The sequence below is a fragment of the Heloderma suspectum genome, chromosome 4 (genome assembly GCF_057233095.1).
Source record: "Heloderma suspectum isolate Gila_16-S chromosome 4, 16-S_ref, whole genome shotgun sequence".
Taxonomy (NCBI): domain Eukaryota; kingdom Metazoa; phylum Chordata; class Lepidosauria; order Squamata; family Helodermatidae; genus Heloderma; species Heloderma suspectum.
Window position 1 is genome coordinate 267,413,986 of NC_139461.1, and position 27,246 is coordinate 267,441,231.

General features: G+C 40.3%; 1 protein-coding gene across 6 annotated transcripts in view; it reads left to right on the plus strand.

Annotated features, from left to right (window-relative positions):
• RALGAPB (Ral GTPase activating protein non-catalytic subunit beta) overlaps nucleotides 1–27,246 on the plus strand; it is a 106,635-nt gene that overhangs the window by 67,699 nt on the left and 11,690 nt on the right. For 5 of the 6 annotated variants that reach the window (XM_084853773.1, XM_084853775.1, XM_084853776.1 and 2 more), the window contains 13 exons: nucleotides 2,830–3,031; nucleotides 4,510–4,677; nucleotides 7,362–7,476; nucleotides 8,101–8,248; nucleotides 13,047–13,111; nucleotides 13,262–13,394; nucleotides 18,657–18,790; nucleotides 19,341–19,523; nucleotides 20,679–20,830; nucleotides 21,274–21,461; nucleotides 23,832–23,938; nucleotides 25,143–25,295; nucleotides 26,351–26,560. In XM_084853773.1, the coding sequence (XP_084709899.1) occupies nucleotides 2,830–3,031; nucleotides 4,510–4,677; nucleotides 7,362–7,476; nucleotides 8,101–8,248; nucleotides 13,047–13,111; nucleotides 13,262–13,394; nucleotides 18,657–18,790; nucleotides 19,341–19,523; nucleotides 20,679–20,830; nucleotides 21,274–21,461; nucleotides 23,832–23,938; nucleotides 25,143–25,295; nucleotides 26,351–26,560 (1,958 nt within the window). The remainder of the gene's footprint in view (nucleotides 1–2,829; nucleotides 3,032–4,509; nucleotides 4,678–7,361; nucleotides 7,477–8,100; nucleotides 8,249–13,046; nucleotides 13,112–13,261; nucleotides 13,395–18,656; nucleotides 18,791–19,340; nucleotides 19,524–20,678; nucleotides 20,831–21,273; nucleotides 21,462–23,831; nucleotides 23,939–25,142; nucleotides 25,296–26,350; nucleotides 26,561–27,246) is intronic. The other variant, XM_084853774.1, reaches the window with a different exon arrangement.

The window sequence follows — 27,246 nt, forward strand, 5'->3', positions numbered from 1 at the left end:
TTCCAAGTTGGGAGTAACTTTAATTTAAAAAGAACTCTTTACTCCCACACAAATCCCTATTCTTCATGGTTGCAGAAAAGTTTGGCTATATAATAAGGAAAGGTTGGCTATACAATGAGGAAAATTTTCCAGTGTGGTCCTCAGTGACAAACAAGGTGCTGAACTATTTTTTTTACTTCAAAAAGCATCTCTGTTGAACTCCTCTTTGGGATCTGTTTGCTTCCAAGTTTATTTGCATTCTTCCAGCTTTCGAGGATAACCTTAAGTTAAAATTCCTCCAGTTATCATTTTATTTCTACCTACACCTCCTCTGAATAAGAGGAAAGGGTTGGACCATCTTGAAGGTCTTCTACATTCCATTATGTAAATTGCAAATAAACAGACTAAAATGAGATAAGTGGACAGTGGTAAAATAGTTATTGGTAACTTTTCTGTCCTCCCACCCTGTTATGATTTCCTTCTAGTATAGATTTTCAGCTGTTGGTAAACAAAATATAGCAAATTACTGCCTGAGTTGGGAAGCGCCAATATTTCTACAAGACTACATATACAATATATACATACCTAACCCTAAGGCAGTATATTTTTCTAACTTTTGTTCATAGTTCTGCATGAAATCATAATTTTGGACCCTAATACCAATTTCCTGTATGTTTTAACAAGGCTGCTAGATCATAAGCTTTTAATCTGTTTTTCAAAAACCTAAAAGCTGCTTAACTTGTTATTACAGTTTCACCATCTTTAAAGTATTTTATAACTACTGCTGTCCTTTGATTTGTTTCCATTTTATTTCTATTATCTTGCAGCATCTTTTATCCAAATTCTTCTTTCTTATAAATCTTGTAAGTAGGAACTAGTAGCTTCTCTTTAATTGCAGTCATGTTTTTTCTTTTCTTTTTTCATAATCCCATTTTTAATTTGTATCATCAACATCCCTTGTAGCTTTTGCTCTTTACATGGGAAAAACAAGTAACTGTGTATGGCTTTTTTAAATGGGGAAGATTGTTGGCAAAAGCAAATTAATCTGCCTGAATCAGTCCCATCATTTTCTGTACTCTAGTCTGTGATCATGTCATGAATTTAAGGACTTTGCACTAACCGTGTTTTTTTCTTAAAGCTTATTTTACACAGACCTAGTTTTTTATTATTATTTGTATGCATTCTGCATGTAGTTGTTTTTTTTCCTAATTATAATATTTTGCTGGATAGCTTATGCAGGATAAAATGGCTCATGGGAAGACGCATAAAGATTTGGGTTTAGTTGCTTTTGCTGTTAAAAAAAAATCAGTGAAGAAATTATAATTTATATATGCTCTATCTCAATATGCTTCTAAATTGTCAATCCATCAAATTTGTAATGAACGTTCAAAACATCAGCAGAGCTTCTGTTTGTAAGACTGCAGCTTACTTAGTTTGCCATCCTATGTGCACTTACTTGGGTGGGGGAGTAAGTCTGATTGAATTCAGTGAGAGTTATCAGTAAGCATGCTTAGGATCAAGCTGTGAAAGACCTTCCCCTTTTGTTTACAGTGTTCCCCTAATATCATAGTATTGAGCTAATTTAGTTGCTTTTGTATTGTTGGAAGTAGGCTCTCTTTTGGGGGGAACATCCATCTCCATTATAATCCTAAATTGTTCACCTTCTCTAGAAATGTCAAAGCACCTAACTGTTCTCATTTTCATAAATTAGACAAATTGCTAGGGAAGTGGCATTCTTATTGCCAACTTCTTACTAGGTCACAGCTGGAAGGAATGAAACAGCTGTATGTTTTATACAGGGCATTGATAACAACATAGGATTATAAATCTATGAAACCAGAAAGTGATGAGCCAACCCATAAAGCCTGATGTATTTTTAGATAAATGTAATGGATCCTTTCCTTAATTATGGGGGCCAAATTTTGTAGGCTCAGCTCCCATCCTTGCTCTCTTCTTCTGATGCTCCACCTTCCTACTGCCAGCCCTTGTGTGCCTTAAAAGCCACTCTGGCTGATAGGTCTGTGAAGTGGCCTCCAACAGAGCATGTGATGCTGCAGGCAAAAACTAAGAAGGCTTGTTATGACTGTGAACATTGGGCATTTGTCTGAGGGTCTCTGGATCCTCACCCATCTTCCTAAAGAGCACTCTGTGCTTATTGGCAATGGTCCCTTTTGGGTGGGGGGTTAAGGCAGTTTGAGAGGAAAACTCCAGAAGCCAACCCACAGCAAGTTTTAACCACCCAACATACTACTCAATACTTTCCCCAAAAACACTTTTCATTGCAATCTAGCATCTGCCTGTTTCCTAAGCTTGCACAACTGTAGTCCTAGCTTCAGCACATAGACTGTATTAGAGTAGCTTCATGTTGGAGGCAAAAGGTGAAGGGAGATCAAGAGAGACTGGGAAATTGAGAGGAACCTATAAAATTAAAAGGGCAGAGCCAGTTTTTGAGATCGTAAAAGATTTATGGAAAGGGCTAGGAAAATGAAAGACATGAGTGTGAAAAAAGTTTCAGGGACTCTATTGAGGGACCTCTTGTTGATGCATATGGCTGAGAATGTGAATGGAGTGGAGGCTTCTGTGTTTGGGCAACATGGATTGTGCAGCATAGAATGCTGGAGGAGATGATATACTTGTGAGTGGAGACTAAAGGGATTTTTAAAAAATTTCTTACAGACTTAGTCATATGTCCCTAAATGCTTTATAAACAGAGGCAGCAATTCAAGTGTAATGAACTGATGGCTTTTATGATGACTAAACTTGACTTGATCTTTGTGTCCAGGATCCCATGAGCCTATTGAGTATGTTGACAAATGTAATGAAACCCTGTGCTTCTCGTTTTTGTTTTAGCTATAGCAACACAAGCTAGTGTGGAGTTTCGCCGGAAAGGATCACAAATGTCCGCAGATACTATGGCTTCCAATCCCATGTTTGATGCAGGCGAATTTTCAGACAACTATGAATCAGGCAGAGCAGAGGCATGTGGAACTCTTTGTAGGATATTTTGTAGCAAGAAGACTGGGGAGGATATACTGCCAGCCTACTTATCCCGGTACTGACTTAACTTTTAAATTGTTATCTTGTCAGAATGTGCTGTTGAATATCTGTGTTGTGTAAGAAAGGGTTTTATACTTTCTGGAAGTTACTTTGTGCTCCAGATATTCAAAATGAATGAATACAAATATTCCATTAATTCAATTTTGAAGAACAAGTTGCTATCTTTGTCACTTAACTATAGGAAGAGCAGTCAGAGGGTGGGTGGAAGAGTTTGCTTTACTGTTTTCCACATTTTTCCAGATGAGGAAAATATAGCATAGAATTTCGCCCATTATATGCCTTCTCTCTACACAAGGTAGGAGAGCTTGAGTATTTTGTGGTTGATATAAGGACAGTGGGGCAAGTAGCAACATTTCGGTCGTTATGTTTAAATGGCATAATGTTTAAATTATTATGTTTAAATTAGACACGGGAAGAGAGTGGGTGTAGTCAGCTCCTCTTGTGTTACTTGCCTTTATATCTGTTTGAAGTTAAATACAGAAGCGTGTGAGATTTCTTTTTTTCCATATATGTGTTTTAATGTCACTTGTAGGAGAGAATGTTTGACTAAAAATAGGCAATGTATTTGACATTCTTTATTTGGAACCTGTAAAAATGTTAGACAGAACTAGATGTTTTGGGTGACATGGAGAGGGCTACTGAAAACAGAACATTCATACTGAGCTCTCCCACTATTCTTCTGTAATGTGTGGCAACATGTTGTGACATGTTGTGTGGTTTCCCCTGTTCCGCATCATTGGCTGCTGTTTGTGCAAAAACCTGTAACATGACAGCATCACATTGCTACATGAAACGGGGGAGATAAAGAGAATTCAATTTATTGATGCCATTTTTGACAGCATCTCTGCCTTGCTTGTAACACACTCAACTAATTGGGAGAACCTTATTTAATGGGGGGGGGGGAGGCAATATTATATGTTCTTACCAGACACCATCAGCCCCACAATCAAACTTTTCTATAGCTCTTCACTTATTTCTTGGGTGTAAAGGTGAATATTATACTTTCAATCGTTCTTCCCTATAACTGATCCATAAACCACTTCAACTTATGTGCCTGCAACTAATCTGGTATACATGCACAAAGATAGGTTAAGGTGGTTTTTGGATTGCTCCTTTAACCATGCATATGCTGTGCCTTATGCCAGCAGTCTAAATAGAGCACATTCCTTTGCATTTAAAAGTTTTTAAAATGCTGTTTGAGAGATTCCCATGCTGCCCCTGGGCACTAGATGACATTTTTGTTCTGCAAAACTGATCAAAATGACTGCAGGATTGAAACTGATCATGCTGTTCAGCCTGTAGCTTCTTACTTAGACAAGGTGCTTTAGATGCTTGTGATATTGAAATGTAAAAGCTGAATTTACGTTTTGCTCGTGATCTAGTCCTAATAGCATTTAATTGCAAATGTTTCTTTCTCACAACTTATTAAGCCTGTCTTTCTCACAACTCATTAAGTCTGTCTTTCTCTGCCAGATTTTACATGCTTTTAATTCAGGGTTTGCAAATAGCAGATTCTGTCTGTCACCCGGTTCTGGCTAGTGTTATTCTAAACTCCCCAGCGTTGTTCTGCTGTGACCTGAAAGGGATTGATGTCTTAGTTCCTTACTTCATTTCAGCACTTGAAACTATTTTACCTGACAGGTAAATCTCTCTCTCTGTATATATATATATTTATTTTACTTATTCGCATCTGAATGTTTTTGAAAAGCTGTTTTCTTCTACGTCCTTAAGATTACAAACTCAAAAATACAGATCACAGTGGCAACTTATTCCAAGCAAAGGAGCATATTACAAAGAATGAAAGAATCGTAAACTCATTCCTCTAGCTCCTGGATGTCATGCAGCATACAATTAATGTTGTGTGGTTGAGTGTCTAAAATATAGATCCATTTCTGTTGTGCACATTTATTTTGTTAGGTCCCACTGAAAGTAATGGTTGAGAGAAACCTGGCAGTACTGGAAGGCCCAAATGATATTTTTCTAGCCCTTTAAGACACTGGTTATTTATGCTTACCTGTGGTGCTGTGGTCCAAAGCCAAAGTGAACTAGTTGTTTAACACTGAGGAACACATGAGAAGCATAATGAGAAGAATTGCATATAATTTATAGAATGTTGCTGCACATGACTAGTATAATTTTCATATTATTATGTGCTGAATGCCAAACTGCAGTTGGCAGACGTATTCTAATTGCCCTTCTTTGAAATTGAATTACTATGGAAAGGGTTCCCTTTTTGTGTGTGATAAACATGCATATATGGCCATAAGAATTTTTTTTTTTTAGATTTGTTTTTACTTGTCCCCACTTTCTGCTGCTTTGGCCACGCCATAAACTTTGTACTTTCAAGATGTAAATGCAGTAGTCTTCAGAATTAAAATAGCTATAAGACATACAAGCACTTCAGAGGGTCACATGCAGCCCACCCATGTAACAGTGCAAGGCCTTGAAATGTATCCAGATTATGCATTGGAATGTTAATTGTTTTAGCACAAAGCCAAAGATCTTGCTTTTTTGCTTTTGATATAAAGACCACAAGTATCGTAATCCACTGTGTTGTAGCTGAATAATGATTTGGCTTTCTTCCTACAAATCCTTGCACTGAAGTGAATGCCCTTGGATTTTGGAATTGTTGTAGATCACAAGCTGAATATGAGCCAACAATGTGATGTGGCTGCAAAAAAGGCAAATGCTATTTTGGGTTGCATTAATAGAAGCATAGCTTCCAAATCCCATGAAGTACTAGTTCCCCTCTACTCAGCACTGGTTAGGCCTCATCTAGAGTACCGTGTCCAGTTCTGGGCACCGCACTTTAAGAAGGATGCAGACAAGCTGGAGAGGGTTCAGAGGAGGGCAACAAGGATGATCAGGGTACTGGAAACAAGGCCCTGTGAAGAGAGACTGAAAGAACTGGGAATGTTTAGCCTTGAGAAGAGAAAACAGAGGGGAGATATGATAGCGCTATGCAAGTACTTGAAAGGTTGTCACAGAGAGGAAGGCCAGGATCTCTTCTTGATCATCCCAGAATACAGGACACGGAATAATGGGCTCAAGTTACAGGAAGCCAAATTCCGGCTGAACAACAGGAAAAACTTCCTGACTGTTAGAGCAATACGACAATGGAACCAATTACCTAGGGAGGTAGTGGGCTTTCCCATGCTGGAGGCATTCAAGATGAGGCTGGACAGCCATCTGTCAGGGATGCTCTGACTTGGATTCCTGCATTGAGCAGGGGGTTGGACTTGATGGCCTTGTAGGCCCCTTCCAACCCTACTATTCTATGATTCTATGCCCTGGGCCCCCTTACACCAGCACACCAGAGTATCGCACTATACATGCTGACCGTTCGTAACTGTATTTTTAAATTACAGTGATGTGGTGGACCATTTGGGGCCACCATTCCAACTATCTCCGTCTCAGTCATACTGGGGGTCGGAACGGGCTGGCTGCGAGCTGGCACACCAGGCGATGACATCAGGAAAAGCTGGCCTGGGTTTGCAAGTGTGCCTGCAACCTAACAGGAGCTGAAACTAAGGCTGATCATGAGGGGATGGGGAAAATTAGCAGACCTAGGCCCTCAAAGGACAGACAGCTGAAGTAGGAAAAGCGAACGTAGAGGGAGAGAAAAAGAGTGGAGGAGGAAAGGGAGATGAAAAGAATGGAGGAGGAAAGAGAGAAAGGACAGAGATGAAGAGGGAGGGACAGAGAGAGAGAGTGGAGGAGGGAGGGAGGAGGGAGGATGGGCACCAAGCAGAGGAGGAGAGAAGAAAAGGATAGGCGCTATCTGAGGAACAGAGGGTGGGGGAGCCTGTAGAAACCCAGATGAAGTCCTACCCAATTCCCTTACCTGGATGGCAGATATGTCAGGGGTCCCTCAAGGACCAAGACCAGATGGGGTTCCTGATCGTACCAACACATAATAGTCAACATTGTCAAACCTCTCCTGGAAGAATCTGACTCTAGAAGTGGTCCTAGGGAGAATGTGGTCCATAGGACGTGGGTGCACCCAGGAGATTGGCCCCATTGCCCAGAAAAGCAGAAGTGAGCCAAGAAGAAAGTGCTCTAGCCAAAACAGGGACATCACATCTGAGTCAAGCCCCTTACCTGGGTCCTGGGCCAGACATAAGGGTGGAGATATTCAGATCTTGTATTTACCTTCTTGGTATTGGTCCCATAAAGTAATGGACTAATAAATGGTTAGCACAAATATTAATGTCTTTTGTCATGCTTGAGGATGGAAGAAGGGGTTTTTGACTCCTGATGGAAATTGAAATAGAATCGATTGATAGCAACAATAAACAAAAATTTAATCTGATTTTTATTTTCAGGGAACTCTCAAAATTTAAAACATATGTGAATCCTACAGAACTAAGAAGAGCCTCTATCAATATTTTACTCTCATTGTTGCCTCTTCCCCATCACTTTGGAACAATAAAATCAGAGGTAATCAATTTAGGAGTTTTAAGTGGTGTTTTGTAGAATTTTAGCCTGAACTTAACATTAGCTGTACTTTCAAATCAGCAGTTAGGATGAAGCAGTTCTGCAAAGATGTTACAAAAAATAAATAAATCGTGCTGCTGTTTTATAGAAAAGAGAGAAGTGAATTCACAGAATGAATTATGATTAGTGATCCTAGTATAAGTTCCTTGCACCAATTAACACATCGTAGGATTGAACAAATCAAGAATTGCAAAAGTACCCTCCACGCTATTTAGAAGTGCAGCTTTTTAGAGCCTGAAAATAGAAACGCATACGCACACACACAGGGGGTATTAAAAATTTGTTCATTTTACGCTGAGTAAGAACACTATTATGCTTCATTGACTTGCTGTTTTTATTTTTAAAGGCCAATTTTGCAATCTGGTTAACAGCTCAATTTAGCACTATTCCTGTGTCAAGTTTTTCACTTCCCAGGGGGTGGGGATAGGCTATTGGAAAACTAGATGGCACTAAAGTATATCAGATATTTGTTAAATTTGTAAAAGGGCACTTAGAATACAGGCTAGTACTACTAGTTTCTAATTCTTATCTGTTACTATAGGTAATAAAAGCAATTTATTTTTTCAGGTCGTTCTGGAAGGAAAATTCAGCAACGACGATAGTTCATCCTATGATAAACCAGTAACCTTCCTTTCTTTGAAGTTAAGACTTGTGAATATATTAATAGGAGCGCTGCAGACAGAAACCGATCCCAACAACACTCAGATGATACTAGGTTGCTTTTTTACTCCATCTGTGGGATGTGCTTTTGAAAATGTCTTTGCCCTTCATAGCTTAGGGTTCACACTTGCCTTCAAGCAGTACATGAGTACTGACAGGGTCAGGTTCCACTGTTTACATGGGCTTGAGGAGATGGCCGGAGATGGAGGTTATTGTACAGACAGAAAGCTAAAGCCACCAATGGTTGAATGAGACAAGCCATGGAAGCACCGGGATGAGACAAGCCATGGAAGCAAGTAACAGAATGGAACAGGTAGCTAGGAAGCAGGCAGGAAAATTATCTGGATGTAAAGAGCCTAGTGGTTTCCCTCCCTCAAGAGAGAGTGTTCCCACCCAGACAGAGAGAGTGTTAACAGGCTTTAAAGCTATATAGCAGCAGTGGCTCCCCTGGGTCACCTGATTCCTGGAATCAGGAGGGTACTTATCCATGGTGTCTATATATTGGCTGAAATGGACTTATGACCAGCCACTCTAGTAGTGCAGGGAACTGTGCCCAAACTACAGGACTTTGGGTTTCCTTGGTGCCAGACTCAAAGAGCCAGCTTCCTTGATGCCAGACATGAAGAACCATATCGACAAATTACTATGATCTAATGCTTTGCAACCACAGACAAATCTTGTCCTACAGAAACTTGTCTAAAAATGTCAAAGCATTCGTAGTGACATATTATATATATATCTGATAATTTCATTTGATTTACTGATGCAGACTCTTTCTTATGGAAACTAAAAATGGATAAGGCCTGATTTCTTTGCAATGCAAGTGTCCTGTCCATGTTCAGAGTAGAGAGAATGGGAGGAAGAAGCTTGGGAATTTATCAGCCACTTGTACATGCTTCTTCTGGTGACAGCAAAAAGTGCCGGCCTTACTGTTCTGCACTCCCGCTTACTGCTGTGTGAAATTGTCAGGGCATCGTTGTGGGACACTCTACATGACATGATGATATTGCACAATATGTATGAAGGCATATCCGTGTTTGCATCATTCTGTGCAGTCTGAAAGACTCCTTGCATCTTCTTATAGCAAGTGATTACTAGTAATGGGTAAATTGTGAGGAGTGCTTGGGTTTTGTTTTTAATTCTTTTTCCAACTCAGAGTAATGAACTTCTCACAACCACTCAAAAGTAATTTTGAAGCTTAACAGATATGTTGTGTGTCAGTCTGATAGCATTTGTTATCAAGTTGTTCTTGTTCCTAGATAAAGAACCTAAAATACATGTGGCCCTGATAGTAATCACAGAAGACCTTGTTGCTACTTCTAAGCAGTGTTCTGCTCTATTATCAGTTGAGAATCAGCTACCATTTTTGGCAGATATATTTGCATACCACCCTCCTATCTCACGCTCCGGGAGAGAGCGAAGGACAGGAAGGCCTGGCGTGCTATGGTCCATGGGGTCACGAAGAGTCGGACACGACTTAACGACTGAACAACAACTCCTATCCCATACACTTAAATAGAAGTGTATGCATACCTCAGACACTTACCCAAAAGTGCACGCCTGCAACAAACCCCCCCCCCCCAATGCAGATACTTGGGGTTCTTTGTTGCACAGCATCAATTACACAAATCCTGGGTGGCTGATTGAACCTTTCACCCGGACTCTCTGCACATATTGGCAGCACCGTATCAGGCTAAGGCTGGTTGTAGAATAGATTACTCTGGCTGCAGCTGTCTAACCAATAAGACAGTACTGCATTTGGCTCCTTGAACAAAAGGAGTGAAATTCTGGCATCACCCTAGCTTATGACCAGTTCCTGTTTGCATTTTTGCCTCTCTCAGCCAAAATAGTGTTCTCCATACTAAATGTTCTGGCTGATACTGTTGCAGCTGCTGGGTATGCTTCTAGTCACAGCTCCCCATCAGAGACACCTGGAGAATCCAGTTATCTAGTCACTCTCAGGGTGAGTTCACATGGTGGGTGGGTGGCTTGTCCGTTACTCCCAGCGGACAACCACCTGCTCTGTGGTTTGCCCTCATTTGTTTCTCCCTCAGTCCCTCTCAGTCCTCCAGACCACTGCAAGCATGTATCCCAGGGGCCTTTGTGGCAGAACTCCTTGTTTCCTCATTCCCTGCATTAGCAGCCTTTCTGCAGTTGGTCCACCTGAGTTGTCAGCTCACAAGGGAAACTCCCCCCAACCATCTGCATCACATCACAAAAAGGAAATAATTTCTTGAGCCCTTATGAATGTGGAATCTTGTTCGCAAACTTTCAAAAATTATTTTAGGGGTCTTGTGCAAGTGCGCAGGACCGCCTGTCCACTATTTAGCAAAGCATATCGATATCCTGCTCTTGTCAATTTCATCCTCCACTTCGGTGCTTCCCTTGCTAGCAAACGCCTTTTATTTTAAAGGCTGCTTCATGTTCTATTGAAGTAATAACACCCACCCTAAAACTCCTTCTTTCCGGCAGTCAGCAGCTGCTTTCGGCTCTCCACCACACCCTTCGTCCTTGTCACTTCCCTCAACTGGTCTCCATTGCTAGCTGTCAGATGCACATGAGGATTACAGAGCAGTGAGTGGGAGCACTAAACATATGCAAATTTCAATGCAGAACAGGAATTGAGTGGGTAAAGATGCGCAAATTTCAAGGCAGACAAGTGAGGTATGCATATTTCATGGCAGAGCAGTAAAACAGAGGGGGAAATTATGCAAAATCCTTAGCAGCAGACATTCACTTGCATAGAACCAAATAAATAAATACATTCCTACATCTCATTTCCCTCTTTTATTTAAGCTGAGATTCTCTTCCTCTACTCCTTTATTTAAGTTCCATGGTTCTCTCAAGAACAATGTAGCAAAAGCATTTTAGCAGTGATTGCCACCGTTTGTCATGATAAAGACTATTGTTAGGTGAAAGAGAGGAACAATACAAAGATATGGATGGAGGGGATTGTTCATTCTTGGAAAAGTATTTCTCTTGGCACTTTGTGAAACAACTTTGCAAGTATCTTAATACTGACTTCAGGGAACAATTTGGATTATTGCAACTATTCTTGAGATACAGGGTTGATATGGTAGCAGCCAAAAAGTTCCAATGCAATAAAAGTCAAGCTGAGCATCCTGTTACAAGGCTCACCTGTTTTCACTTTAGTATTTAATGTAATGGTTTTTTAGACTTCTGTTTTAGCTCACAGTCACTGCTTTCCTGTTCTAACTTACAGTATTCACACTAGGTTTTCTGATAGTTCTTTACATCTGTCTTATCCAGCTCTGTATTTCTGGAATATCTTGAAAGTTGCCTTTCGCCTTTGGTGTATAATGTTCATATGAGAAACATCACTGTGTTGAATCCAAACCAAACAGATAGCATGTGACTTCTACTATCTGTATCATATATGTCAGCTTCCAATACATCTGGAGGGCACTATATTGGGTAATTTTGATATATACTAATAGCAGACATATTCTCCAAGTGCCAATCCTTATGTAGCCAGAATGGCACCATCCTCATAAAATAGAGAGGTATCAGCAGGCTTGGGAGTTTAGGAAAAAATACTCTTGGGAGGGGGAACCCCTAAAACAGCTCAATAAGGCTTGAGCATACTCAGTTGCCATTGGATGCTGACTGACTATTGAGGAAGTGAAACAAAAAATGGGGGAGAGGGTGAATGGAATAGAATATCCTGGAAGAGGGCATGGCTGGCTGGCTGGCTGGCTGGCTGGAACCCTAAATAGAACCACTTCACACTATGGTGTCTCACTGCAGGACCCACTTGTATCAGTAGAATCTTCCTTTCCTTGCTTTTGTAAAGGCTTCATACAATGTGGCACATAAAATGTCTGATCTTTTGGAATGGTCCCTGTGCTTCCACAGCAGTCAGTTACTCATTAATGCAAGTTGAATGAAAATTGTGTTTGCATCATGCTCTAACTTTCTTTAAAATGAGGGCAATTCAAGCGTAAAAGAAATTTAAGGTGCCTCTTTTATCAGCTAAAGTTTATTTTAAGTAAATGGAAAGGAAGTAAGTTCTATTGAAAACAGTGGAACAGGTGGAATCAAATGAGCTTAGAATTGTAGTAGTAAGTAAAAAACACTAACCATGGTTGATATTCCAATACGTTCTTTGTAACCTATTTCTTGAAAAGCTGAGATAACAAAACATGAAGCATGCAGTAATATAGGAAGAGCAAAATGCAGTAATGGGGGGAGGGCCCTAAAAACCCAGAGCTTCACTTTCAGACACTGTTGTTTTTCCATCAGATTTCCACCAGGCTTCTGGGGGGCAGGGGGGTTCTTCAGTCTCAGTGAATGCATATCTGAAAAGAAATTTTCAGTTTCCAAAAATTGGGAACATAGACCTCTTTTTACAGTGTAGAGCGCAGTTTATTTGGGGGGGTGTATTTTCATGAAAATTTATGGCTGTCTATCTAACCAGTACTACTAAAATAGTAGATCCATATTCATGTAGTAGCTTTACTGGGGCAACCAAAGGGTTACCCAAAACATGCAGTCTTTTGAGATCCCCAGATCCCTGCATCAGGCAAGGTGTTACAAAAAGCAAGTTGCGGGGAGGAGGGAGGAAAATGCTGACAGTGTTGAAGTAATGGTGTCTGCATAGTGACAGTGTTGTGATGGAATTGGCCAACACAGCTGCCTATGCTTTTTGTGAATCTGCAAGGTGATTCTGGATTTTACAAAAAGTTGGGGTATTTCACCCACGAATCCAAAGAAAAGTGGCTAGATCATTAGTGACAAAGATAAAGTATTGGTTTGTGGGGCGGGGTTGTTTGCAGCATAGTTTTTATCATACACATTTCAAATATAAAGCCTTTGTGATTTTAATTCTGCAGGTGCAATGTTGAACATTGTGCAAGATTCAGCACTTCTAGAAGCCATTGGTTGCCAGATGGAGACGGTAAGATTATTTTCCTTGTTTTGGAAAAGGGTGCCAGATGACTTGTTGAGTTACAACAACAACAGAGTACAAAGTATGTGTGTTTCAGTTGTGGGTGGATAATCGGCACACCCTTCACCCCTCATAGAAATCTCTTTTCTAACTTAACAGAACAGTAGTGAGAATACTGTCTTGAAAAGCCACAGTCGCACTAACAGTGGCATTAGCACAGCAAGTGGAGGAAGCACAGAGCCCACTACTCCTGACAGTGAGAGACCAGCGCAAGCTCTCCTAAGGGATTATGGTAAGGAATTGGCCTTCTTAAATATTTTCCTTGCTTACAGATCCCATTATTTTCAATGAGTTCTTGGCAGAAGAGGTTTTCAGTTGAAAGATGTTGGGCAGCTTGTAGCCCTTAAGGTAGCAAGGAAAGAAGGTAAATGAGTGCTTTTCATAGAATCATAGAATAGTAGGGTTGGAAGGGGCCTACAAGGCCATCGAGTCCAACCCCCTGCTCAATGCAGGAATCCAAGTCAGAGCATCCCTGACAAATGGCTGTCCAGCCTCGTCTTAAAGGCCTCCAGTGTGGGAGAGCCCACCACCTCCCCAGGTAATTGGTTCCATTGTTTTATTGCTCTGACACTCAGGAAGTTTTTCCTGATGTTCAGCCGGAATCTGGCTTCCTGTAACTTGAGCCCATTATTCCGTGTCCTGCACTCTGGGGTGATCAAGAAGAGATCCTGGCCTTCTTCTCTGTGACAACCTTTCAAGTACTTGAAGAGTGCTATCATATCTCCCCTCAGTCTTCTCTTCTCAAGGCTAAACATGCCCAGTTCTTTCAGTCTCTCTTCATAGGGCTTTGTTTCCAGTCCCCTGATCATCTTTGTTGCCCTCCTTTGAACCCTCTCCAGCTTGTCTGCATCCTTCTTAAAGTGTGGTGCCCAGAACTGGACACAGTACTCCAGATGAGGCCTAACCAGTGCTGAGTAGAGGGGAACTAGTACTTCCCGGGATTTGGAAGCGATGCTTCTATTAATGCAGCCCAAAATAGCATTTGCCTTTTTTGCAGCCACATCACATTGTTGGCTCATATTCAGCTTGTGATCGACGACAATTCCAAGATCCTTCTCGCTCGTAGTGTGGTTGAGCCACGTATCCCCCATCTTGTAACTGTGCATTTGGTTTCTTTTTCCTAGGTGCAGAACTTGGCATTTGTCCCTATTAAATGCCATTCTGTTGTTTTCTGCCCAGCACTCCAGTCTATCCAGATCACTTTGAATTTTGTTTCTGTCTTCCAAAGTATTAGCTATCCCTCCCAATTTTGTGTCATCTGCAAATTTGATCAGCATTCCCTGCACCTCCTCCTCCAAGTCATTAATAAAAATGTTGAAGAGCACTGGGCCCAGGACTGAGCCCTGCGGTACCCCACTCGTTACCTCTCCCTAGCTTGAGAAGGTCCCATTGATAAGCACTCTTTGAGTCCGATTCTGTAGCCAACTGTGGATCCACATGATCGTTGTTTCATCTAGCCCACTTCGAGCAAGTTTGCTCATCAGGATATCATGGGGCACTTTGTCGAAAGCTTTGCTGAAGTCGAGGTATATGATGTCTACAGCATTCCCACGGTCTACAAGGGAGGTGACTTGATCAAAAAATGAGATCAGATTTGTCTGGCAGGACTTGTTTTTGACAAATCCATGTTGGCTTCGAGTAATCACGGCATTGTTGTCAAGGTGCTTCCAGATGGATTGCTTTATGATCTGCTCCAGAATTTTCCCAGGGATTGATGTCAGACTGACTGGTCTGTAGTTCCCAGGTTCCTCCTTTTTACCCTTTTTGAAGATAGGGACAACGTTAGCCCTCCTCCAGTCATCTGGCACTTCCCCGGTCCTCCATGATTTCTCAAAGAGAATAGACAGCGGTTCTGAGAGTTCTTCTGCCAGTTCCTTTATTACTCTAGGATGCAGTTCATCTGGCCCTGGAGATTTGAACTCATTCAAAGTAATGAGGTGTTCCTTGACCATATGCCTGTCGATCACAAGCTGCAATCCTGCCCCTTCAGCCTGTACTTCGCCTTTGCCAGGGGGGTCATAGACCCTCTTTTGGGAGAAGACTGAGCCAAAGTAGGAATTGAGCACCTCTGCCTTTTCTTTGTCATCTGTTATCATTTTGCCATCCTTATTTAATAGCTGAACAACCATTTCTTTCCTCTGCCTTTTTCTATGGTGAACTGGCAAAATCACCGTCATTATGATGGGTTACTGAGGGAGAGGAGAGGGTCATGGGCAGTGTTCGGTGTTTTAGGGGGAGCGCTGTAGTCCTTTCTTTAGTCACCCCACCCATTCCCTTGTTGCAGCTTTTTGTCCCCACACACCCCTGGGCACTGCATCTTCTTTGCTTTATTTTTGAGCTAGCAGAGCACCTTGAAGGCTCTTAATATAGTTTATTAATTAATTTAGTTTTTCTAGGATGGTGTAATCTTCATGGCTCCCTCTTCTCAGCTGTTCCAGTGTCAGAGCATGCTGACCACACTGTAACTGGGAAGAAGATATAACTTTATATAATGTGTTGCATTCCAATTCCTTGTTTTTGTTTTCAGTTTCATGTACTTGGTGTGTTTGCATTTTACCAGAGCTAATTACAGAGACTTAACTAAATCTGTGCCATGTACTAGCACTGTTCAGTGAAATCCAGGATTCTCCAAAATGTTTGTCATTCTGCCAACAACTTTAATATTAATCAGATGTGCCTTCAGATGTGTGCGTTTTTGTGTGCTGCAAATGTGTTTAAAGAGCAGTGTTCTGCACCAATTTTTTAATTTTTAAGAGTTTATTTCAGAGGATGGCAGAGCAATGCATATTTGTTTCATTTATATTAGCAGTCTTACATGTTTTCCTGTGGCAATTGAGTTAATCTTTTTGATTAGAAATGCCTCTGTTTCACATACTTATCCATTTTGCATTGAGATGCTGCTGTTTTATGGTATGTCATATATGTGTCCAAGGTTCATGGTGACTGTTCTCTTACAGATTTCTAAACCTGATTAACCGAAGAGTTCAATAAAAATGAGGGTTAGGGGCATCCTGGTTGGAGGAAGGCTGGAGACCCCAAACAATCATTTCTAGAAAACACAATAGGAGCTTATAGTCAAGGTTTAAAGAGTTTAAAATATCAGCAAATGGCCAGCCCTCCTTCATCTACACTAAAGATTCTCCATCCTTTCACTGGGCTGAAACCCCACCTCAGTGTATTAGGTTTTCTTAGAGCAGCAATCTGCCCCTGCTACTTGCAAGTTTAAACTGTCCACCCTTAATAACAGAACAGAAACAAACTTTCAGATAAAGCTCCAGGTAGGTTACTGTGGCACAGGCACTTGAAATGTTAAGTTCAGGTAGTTTTTTCAGACACAGTTTCCCACATCATGCCTTTGTGGCAGCAGTGCGGTATATGAGATATTAACACTTTTTAGTTAATATTTAAGATATTTTTTTGAGGCTTGGAGAACCTTAATTTTTTCTTTATTGATATTTTGTTTCCTCACTTTGCTAGAGGCATCTATTCATCTTGCTCAAGAAAGCTTTCAATAATATGAAACATAAACATAATAAAATATCAATTCTGTAAACAAACCATAAAATCCTTCTGAAAACAGTAATAAAAAGCAATAACCAGCATAAAACCATATTAATAAGACATCAGCAGGATACTCAAAGTGCTTGGAAGGCTTTTTGAACAAGTGTTACACCTACACTAGCAGTGAAAGTACATTTACATACCTCAGCAGGGAACTAATTCCATAGCTTTGGGGCAACCCGGTTTGGTGAATTTAATTCCTCAGCTTACTGTATCTTAAACCAGTATAGCTTAACATCTGATTTGTGGGTGGAGTCATGTTGTGTACTCAAGTGGAATTTGCTGAGTTTGTTGTCTTTAGCTTCAGGAAAAGAAGTAAAGTGACTGTCTTTCTCTGAACAGATCCTTTTAGATCTGTTGGAATCTCCTACCTCAATTCTCTGGCTTTGAAAACATATCCAGACAGGACCAGTCGGAAGTACTCTTTAGTCAATCATAGAAGGGCACACAAATAAGGTTTTCAGAACTCATGTAAATGGAGGAGATGTGATTATCTGATAAGTTTATTGTTTTAATAAGATAATAGGTTTTTGAAATATTTCCTATTTAATTCCAAGTATGCAGTGTAGAAAAGTCAAATGTCTGGAATGTTATTTTTTGGTGTATTAAAATCCAAGCTTAATTATCTGAATGCTTGGAGATGATCTTTTCAATATGTCAAATGTAACTTTTAGGAATGATGTATTTAAAAACAAACTATAGGTTGGAAAAATTAAACCTATGTGAAAAGAGCTTGCCTGAAACCTGCTGGCTCCAATCCTATAGGAGGAAATGCTTGCAGGTCACATGACTTTATAGTTCTGTGTTGAGTGCAGATTGATGTAGCACCCACATATTTGAACAGTTAAGTGAAAAGTGGTAAACAGCACTTCTTTAAAATTATATGAAATGTGTTTTCATTACCAAGCTGAGTGCAGGGGCATTTCCTAGATTCTTCCTAGATTCTTATCAAGTATGAAATTTCCTCTACTACCTTTAGAAGTCTCTCCTCCTAAACAGCACAGGTCTCACAGTTGTTTAACTGGCAAAACTTGCTGGATTAACATAGGACAAAGAATGTTTGGAGACAACAGGTGTTCTCTTGTGAGTAATAGTAGTCAGCCTGAGGCATGGAAAACTCTTATGTTCCTAATTTTTGTGGGAACATGGATAGTGGGAACTAAACAGATGCTTCTAATCAAAAAGGTTAAGTAGCTTTAGCTAGCTATCATGTTGCTGTAAAGGGGTGGGTGGGGCTTTTTTGAAAGATTCAGTGGAATTGTCAGCTCTTAAAGATGGAAAGTTTTACAATTCTGATTGAAGAACACATCTCAGGATGCAGGAAAAATTAGTGCTTTATTCCAAGATAAGTCCAACATGTTTCGGCCCTGTTTTATTTGGGGCCTTTTTCAGGGGTCATTCATACATATTAAAACAGCCTGCAGAGATCTCCGGTAGTTTTATCTCATGAATTCAATAATAATGTCTTAATATTATACACTTAAACACAGGATATAGTTATTAATAATACCTGTTGGAATTTATATATTTATACATTTATTTACAGTATTTTTACTCCACTCCCCAGCTGAAAAAGGCTCCCCAAATGGTTAAAAAGATCAATAATAAAACAGTGCCTGCCTTCAGGCTTTATAATCTAAAAGGCCTTGGATGTCCCAAGAAGGGATTGGGACATCCAGGCAATTGAAATTAGGAAAATTTCCAAAAATTTCCCTAGCAACTTCTGCAAGAACTGCTTAGATCAGTGCATAGCTTCTTTAGTAAAGAGTCTTGAGTTATCTGTATGAAGTGTTGAATGTTTTGCTTCTCACTTTGTTTTCTGTGTGTACTGTGGCTGCTTTAGCTTCTGCCTGATGGACCGCTTTGCTGATTGTTACTAATGCTTAGTTGTTTTCCCTCCCTGTGGTGTGTGGTATTGGGGTTTATATCCTAGCTCTTCATACAGATACAGCAGCTGGACTCCTGATTCGCAGCATTCATTTGGTAACACAGAGACTCAACGCGCAGTGGAGGCAGGAAATGAGCATCTCACTAGCTGCATTAGAGCTTCTTTCTGGTTTGGCAAAGGTGAGCATCAGGCAGTCTTCTGGAGTCTGTGGGATTTGGGTTCAAGTTCTCTATCCTTCCCAGCTAGAAGTTCTTGCCTGATGATACTGCAGAGAATTTTCCCTCCTCGTCAGCTGGAGAACATCTGGCAGAGCTGGCAGAATATTTTGTTTCAAGCTGCAAAGCAATCTCTCCCATGAAGTGTGTGATTCACCCCCCCCCTTTTTTTTGACAAGGAAATTCCCATGGTTAAACAATCCAAATAGAATAGCATGCATGCTCGCTGAAATAAAACGAATGGTAAAAGATGGCAGGATTTTTCAAACCCAAATGGGTAAGTAGGTAGCTAGAAGGGCACTAAAACCCAGAATTCCTGTGTGTCTTGTTCTATTCTGTAACATCATTTAAGCTTTTAAGCTATCATATAAAGCTCATTTTTGCTTTTATAGGCTCCAGAGAGCCTTGATTTACATTTTTCTTAGGTTTATAGTTGGAAATAACAAAACCAATTTAGGGACCGACTTCCTAAAGAGGCTTCCAGCTGAACATCTGTCTGTGCAACTCATTTCAGGTGAAGGTTGGTGTTGATTCTTCAGACAGGAAGAGAGCAATTAGCTCTGTGTGCTGTTATATTGTGTACCAGTGTAGTCGCCCAGCCCCTCTCCATTCCAGAGATCTTCACTCCATGATAGTAGCAGCATTTCAGTGTCTCTGTGTCTGGCTCACTGAACATCCAGACATGCTTGAGGAAAAGGTGAGTTTTCATCACTGTTTTCTAGCTACATATAGATAAACTAAATTATTTCTCTGTAGAATATTTAAAAATGTATGATCACAAGCTCTTTCATTAGATCGTGGTGTCCCCCCATATTTTGTTTGCAAAACCATACTCCATACTCATACTTGTTTTACTCCTGTATAACAAGAGTGTAAGACTCAGGTTGGAAGACCACATTACATCACCCAGCAGTTGTCCAGGAGCATTTCCATAATGGTTCACTTTAAAAATATCAATTTGACAACAAACCATCAGTTCTATCTCAAACAGTAAAGTTGTGGAGTTGGGGTGATGGTTACTGTAGCTCTGGCAAGCTATCTATACTTAAACATGTATAGATATGATGCTGTCTGTCTCTCTGACACACACACACACACACACACACACACACAAGCCCCAGGCATTAAGGATTCCTACCCCTAAAAACCATCTCTAAAGACTCGTCACTGGCTGCGACTGTGGCATCTTGTCACAGATACTGGTGGATCAGCCCTTTTTTGGCCCTAAGAAGGGGCAGCAGCCTCCTAGCTCTGAAAGGGATTTAGTAATGTGTCGGATGTAGTAGGGTGCTGTGAGCCACATTGGGGCACCCCAAAGGATCTGATATGGCTACAAGTCCTTTTGTTCGACATCCCTGCTATGCACTTTGAACTCTGTTCCCACCTTCTTGGGGGTTTAAGGCAAGACTGTCTTGAATTGTCAGAATTTCTTATCCACCAGTCTCTTTGAATTTTCAGGCTGATGTTTTGTTCCTTGCACACATCTGAGTAACAAGTGAAATCAATGAACCAGATGTCTGAGCCTTTAATAACATCACAAGGGCTCCATAAGCTAGTGGTGAGCAGCACCTTCTGCTTGATGCTGAGATTCACAGTGAGAAGATGGTTCCCTAGAACCATGAACATGTGTCATAGAAGCTGTGTACACTCATGAGAGTGTAACTAGTGAAGTATGTGCAAAAGCAAATTGCATGCAGTGCAAAATGACTTTATAAAGTGATAAAGTGACTATAAAGTGATAAAGTGACTTTAGTCCTTTCATTTTCTTTGATAAGCAGGTGCTGGTGGATTTGTGTGCTGTAGGTACAATGAATTTGCCAAACACCTGAATGGTACATTTCCCCCCCTCTAGGACTGTTTAAAAGAAGTGTTGGAGATTGTGGAACTGGGCATCTCAGGAAGTAAATCCAGAAATAGTGAACAAGAGGTCAAGTACAAAGGAGATAAGGAGCCAAATCCTGCTTCCATGAGGGTGAAGGATGCAGCTGAAGCTACCCTCACATGGTATGGAAGATTATTAAAAACAATTCATTTGGCTAGCAGTGTATGAGCTGCTAGAAAAAATGTTTAATTTTTAGTACAGTGATAGCTAATTTTTTTTTTATCCTGAAAGGCTCAATCCTCCCTTGCCAAACTGCTCAGGGTGCTGGCTTTCTTAAGCTTTAAGAGTATTAAGAATATTTATTTGGAGAAATTGATTTTATACATATTGATTACATGAGTTTGCTTTCTTTGTTTTAAGGATTTTCCTTCTGAGCAGATTTTTTTTTCTTTTTCTGTACTTGTCTTTTGAACCTCACTTGTTATGTTAGCTAGGATTGTGACTTCTTATGAATGCAGATCATCAGAAAAGATGCTATAGATCCAAGTGTTCCTATCTCCAGCATTGTAAGATTGGATTTTTTTGCAACTGTGTATTTTGACTGAACCTTTCTCTTGGTTTACAGCATCATGCAAATACTTGGAGCTTTTCCTTCACCCAGTGGCCCTGCCTCCCCTTGCAGCTTAGTGAACGAGGTCACCTTAATTAAATACTCCGGTCTGCCTTCCATAAACAAATATAGCTTCCGCTACTTTGTCCTGGACAACAGTGTCATCCTTGCAATGTTGGAGCAACCCTTAGGGAATGAGCAAAGTGAGTAAATCCACGTTATGCCTTCTCAAGTAGGTATGTCACAGTCATTGATAGGATTAGAGCAAAATTTGCTCCATCGCCAGTGTATCTCATTACACTGATATCCTGCTTTACAGAATATTCTGCAGAACTGTGGAGTATTGTGCAACTCTGCCATAGTAAATGTTCAGACAGTGGACCCAAGAATGCTTACATAATGGCCCATTTCAGGCAATGCTATCTCTGTTTGAATATCCTTCCTTGTTCTGAAGCTGGTAACCATAGTTTCGTGGTTTGAAGAAAACAGAAAACTATGGACAGTTAGAAGCTTTCTGGTTTATTTGCTCACTCTGTGAAGGGTGTGAACAAAAGATTTGTTCGTAACTCAGCATATTAAACCAAAAGATGATCATCTGAACACATCCAATCACTGGGTATGCAAAATCCTGCCTGCCATATTCTCCAGATGTTTGTTCATTTTCAGTGCCACACTTTCATTAGACTGTAATGTTAAAAACATCTCTGAAATTTTTTTTAGATTTAAACATCTTTTCTTAAAGCTATAGCTGGTGAGAGACCTGTGGATAGTGAAATCTCTGGTTTTGCAGCTCTGTAGATCAATATCCGAATCTACTGTCATCCTTTAAAATAAATTATTTAAATATTTATACCCTGCCTTTTGACCTGCCAGGGATTAACACAGTGGGAAAAAACATAATAAAAGCAATATAAATCAATATCAAACTAAGCAGCAGCAGCCAGCACAGAAGCCAGAACCAACCAAAAAAAGGCAATTAATAATCTACAAACGCAGTGGATAATATACCATTAATCATTTAGCCCATCTCTGAAATGGAACAGGTTTACCATGCCATCTAAACCCTAACAGGTTCAGAACAAAATGAGCCAACCTAGAAAAGGAGTTCCACAGTTAGAATTTAAACAAATGTGAATATGCAACCAAAATCTAGATACGTGCAGTTGGTGTACTAATGAGAGAGGGTTTGAAGAGGGAAGTGCTAAAGCTTTAAACTGGGACTAATTAGTGTTTTCGGATACAGGTTTTACCATTATTTTTCTCTGGGAAGTAAAAACTTAAATGATGTTAATAATGAACACTGGCAAACTACTTCTCTTTATTTCTTGCCCTTAAGCAAGCTCTCAGTTTGAATAAACGTGCCTCATGTTGTTCTCCAACCAAAATAAATTATGTAAGTGAGGCAGATTTATTAATATTTTGTATGACTTTTGTTGCCTCGGAATTTTGATTTTTTTTTTTAGGTTAGAAAGTAGTGCAGAATGACCTTCCTAGATACATGGTGCTTTCAAGAGGTGGGCTTAGATAATAATACTTTTTGAGCATCTAAAGCACTTCACATACATAATCTCAGTAATCATTACAACAATCCCATAAGATACGTCAGTGCTGTTATCCCCATTTTGCAGATGGGATGGGGGCTGAGGGATAGTGGATTAAAATCACTTAGAGTGCAATCATAGAATGTCTACTCAGAAGTAAGCTCCACTGAGTTCAGGGGGACATATCCCAAGTATGTGGGTATAGGATTGCAGCCTTAGTAGCTTCACGAAAGAGAAGGACATTCATGGATGATAAGGCTATCAATGGCTACTAGTCATGACAGCCGTCTCCAGTATCAGAAGCCATATGCCTCTCAATACCAGTTGCTGGGAAACATGAGCAGAAGGGTGCTATTACACTCATGTCCTGCTTGTAAGCTTCTCATAGGCATCTGGGTTGCCCCTATGAGAACAGAATTTTGGACTTAGATAAGCCTTTGACTTATCCAGCAGGGCTCTTATGTTCTTATGAGATTTGAACTGGATACTTTCTGGTTTATAGCTCAGCCTTAGCTACTATGCTACATGAATTCTTGCTAGATCTGAATTAGTTTGACAAAACAGTAAACACCTCCTTAGTTGCATTGCAGGTATTCAAGCTAGTTAAACACAATTTGGGTCTATTTTTTGTTACTCTGGGTAAAGCAGTCTGGCTGTTGGATCTGGGACCCCAGGAAAGTTCTGTTTATTGTATCAGGTTATTCTATATTGGAGACATTGTGAGCCAGCCTGCTGACCCATCCATCTCTTTTTGTCTACCTGGTAAATTAGAAAGAGCTTCTTAGTCCCTCTTTGTAATGGGGGAGCCCAGCAATTCTGCCACCCCTACCCCACAACTGCATGCTTGTCCTGCATGAAAAGGGAAGAATTATGTTCTTATTTACAATTGAGCCTGGTTTATTGAGCTTGCAAAGCTGCAGGTAGTAGGACTGACTACTTACTACCAGATAAAGTTTTTCTTTATCTGCTTACGTATGCACAGTTTCATGTTTAATTTCTCACTGTTAATATGCAAATGTGTTTCTTCTTCAGATGACTTTTTTCCTTCAGTCACAATTTTGATCCGTGGGATGTCTGGAAGACATGCATGGGCCCAGCAGCTTTGCCTTTTGCCAAGAGGAGCCAAATCAAATCAAAAGGTCTTTATCAAAGCCCATAGTGAAAACAGTTTGCTGTGTTACAAATCCATCTCCAAACAGCTCTAATAAATGTCCAGAGCCTTAATGTAAAGAGTTACTAGTTTTAGTTCCCCTTAATTTATTTAAGTTTCCAGTTGGATTTAGTGCAGCAGTATCTATTCCCCACCCCACCCCCTGCTACTTTCCACAGCAGTGAGGAGATGGCAATTTCATTCATTGAGAAGACCTGAATTATCTGAGTAGGGATTATATCTCTCCCCTGTATCTTCCTGGTGACATATGCACGTGTGTGTACAATCATATGCATACATAGACATAGAACATTTGTGAGTTTGTTCAAGTGTCCCATTTAACAGTTACGCAACTTCATAATATTGAATAGTAGCAATCTACCCTTTGTGAGCCTAGGTACAGTTGGAATATGCATTAAAATTTACCTGTAGCAATTTTTGTATTGTTTAATTTGGGGCTGTGTTTTGCCAAATATCAAGTTCAGCTGACTAAAAGAAAATATTCCTCATAGGCACAATTTTCATATTAATTATCTTCAGTTGCATGTGGCCTTTATTCCAAAAGGTTCTTCTGTAATACACAGTAAAACTGGTCAATATTTGCTGTACTATTATGGAAAAGCTGAAAAGACTGCCTTAAGACAAGAGTATAAACAAGCAATATAGTTTCCAAAGAATCTTTAGAACTGCTTTCATACAGTTTAGAGATAATGGTTGCACCTGTGTGAATTAACATCCATATCTTCAGATGTACACAAACTTAATATAAGAATACCTGCATGTATACTTGTACAAATGTTTATATCTTCAGGCATGGGTGTGACTTGCCAGCATGTACTCTTGTTCCCAAAAGATGTTAAAAGCAGAACTCATTCTAGATCTATACCTTTTCATATTTGCCTCCTTGATCTTTCTGTTCTGATTTGGGATATGTTAGGGCCCAGGCAGAGACGATCAAAATCAAAACAGAATTTCTAATGTAGGATGAAATAAACCATTAGCAAAGCTACTTTAAATGATTGCTGTTAGTTTAGTAATAACCTAGAAGAATGACTCAGCCTAAACCCACCCTCTCCGCACCCCAAACACCTCTCTTGGTATCTGCTTCAACAATAAATTATTGCTGCTGAATTATCATGAAGTGTTTGACAAATTTAAAATAAGTCATGAGATTGTTCCCTTCCTTAAAACAGATGTTTGTCCCAGAACCTCGTCCTACACCTAAAAATGATGTTGGACTCAAATATAGCGTGAAACACAGGCCGTTTCCTGAGGAAGTGGACAAGATCCCTTTTGTGAAAGCAGATCTGAGCATTCCAGACTTGCATGAAATAGTTACTGAGGAAGTAAGAGGTTTATAGTATTTTTATGCATTTCCTGTGTGTGTTGCTCAACAAAAGCGGCTCTACATTCCACTTGAGGAGGAGTGGCATTCTACTCAGCAACCTTTACTGCTTTGTCTGCATTCATTTCAACCTCTCCGACAAAAAGGAAGCACATGGTGCACCGTGTCCATTTCAGCAGCCCCATTATTGACATTCTCCCTGCCCGCTGGACATATAAGCTAAGTCAAGGGTTGCTGAAGCAGCTGTTGCTGCCAGTTTGGGATGGAATATCCTATTGTTCTTAGCCCTGTGCAGGCATTCGTCTGTACACAAGTAGAACTGAAGTGGAGAGATGATGTGGGTGCGCAGCCGTGCACATACATCCCTCCCCCCAACGTCCCTGTGCACCCAGCTGCCTTGTAAGAGCTTACAGAGCTCCCGTGGTTGGGAAACTTGCCTTATCATGGTTCAGCAAAATGCACTTGCAGAATCCTTTGCAGACATTCACAGTAAATATGCAGAGATGTAGAACAGGGGTCCCCAAGCATTTTGGACCCATGGGTACATTTAGGAATTTAAGAAACTGCTGTGGGCACCACCACAAAATGGCTCCCGTGGAGGTTGTGGCTAGTCACATAATGGCTGCCATGGTAGCCTGGCTTGTCAAAAGTGAGCTAATGAAGTTGAGGGGAGAGAAATGATGAGGCTAGAGGCTGGGAGGCGGGACAAACAGCAGAGTAAAGGGGCTTTATCCCGTGAAGGTGAAAAGTCAGTCAGCCTGTTGGTTCTATTAACATTTGTTGCAGTTGTTCTTTGGAATCAGGCACTGATTTAGGAGAGTCACTGTGCAGGTGCTGAACAGCAGGTGCTTTCATCTCTTGTAACCTAGCAATTGATGAACATCAGTGGTCAGAATTTTATTAGACAGAATGCTGGAACAAAATTGGAGCAGCTTTTACTGGCACTCAGCTTCAGTACTGTCTGGCTTATTAAATGAGGTGCTACCACTTTTCGTAGGCTGCTATTGCACTCAGCAATTTTTGATGTCTGAAATGAGGATTTTAAATATGTTTCAGCTGGAGGAGCGGCATGAGAAGCTGAGAAATGGTATGGATCAGCAAGTTCTTTATGAGAAGTCTATAGATCAGCAGATGGAGGATGACTGGAGAAAGAAGAATTTCCCTGATCCAGTCACGGAGTGTAAGCCACCACCTCCTGCTCAGGAGTTCCAAACGGCACGCCTCTTCCTCTCTCACTTTGGTTTTCTGTCACTGGAAGCCCTGAAGGTGACTGGAGACTTCACTTGATAGTATGCAGTTTGCTTGAAACACACGCACTGTTAGAGTCAATGCAACTATTATTTAACATTGGTTCCAACAACTTACAATGTACATTAGGCAGAGCTTATACAGTAAAGCAGAACAATAAAACAGTAAAAGATTTATGTAAGTCATTTTCAGAAAGAATTGACCATTGTGATAGCATTTGCCTATGTGGATGTAAGACTATGGGTGGGGTTAGGAATGAGAGAGTCTCATACATCAGACTTTCAATGAGCTGCTTGTTCCCTTGTTCTGTATTGTCTTACTTTAACTATGTTAGTAATTAGTACAGTTGCTTTTTATTTATTTTTTGTTTATTTTTTGCATATCTCCCTCTAGGTGATAAGAAAAGGTTATATATGCATATCTTCTTTAATAATCTTCTAGGAAAAATGCATTATTATTTTACCAGCAAATTCAGAAAAGCAACCTATCATACTGTTTTTTCCCTTCACAGTTTGCATTTATTTACCTATTCCTTATATAAATATTCCACTTTTCTTCCATCATGGAACTCAGGGCAGTTCCATCTTGGAACTCAGGACAGTTCCCAGGTAGTCTGCCATACAGACGTTGACCAGATCGAGATCTGCTTAGCTTTAGGAAGGTTAATGTATCATGTGCCTTCACACTATGCTCTGGGACTGCTG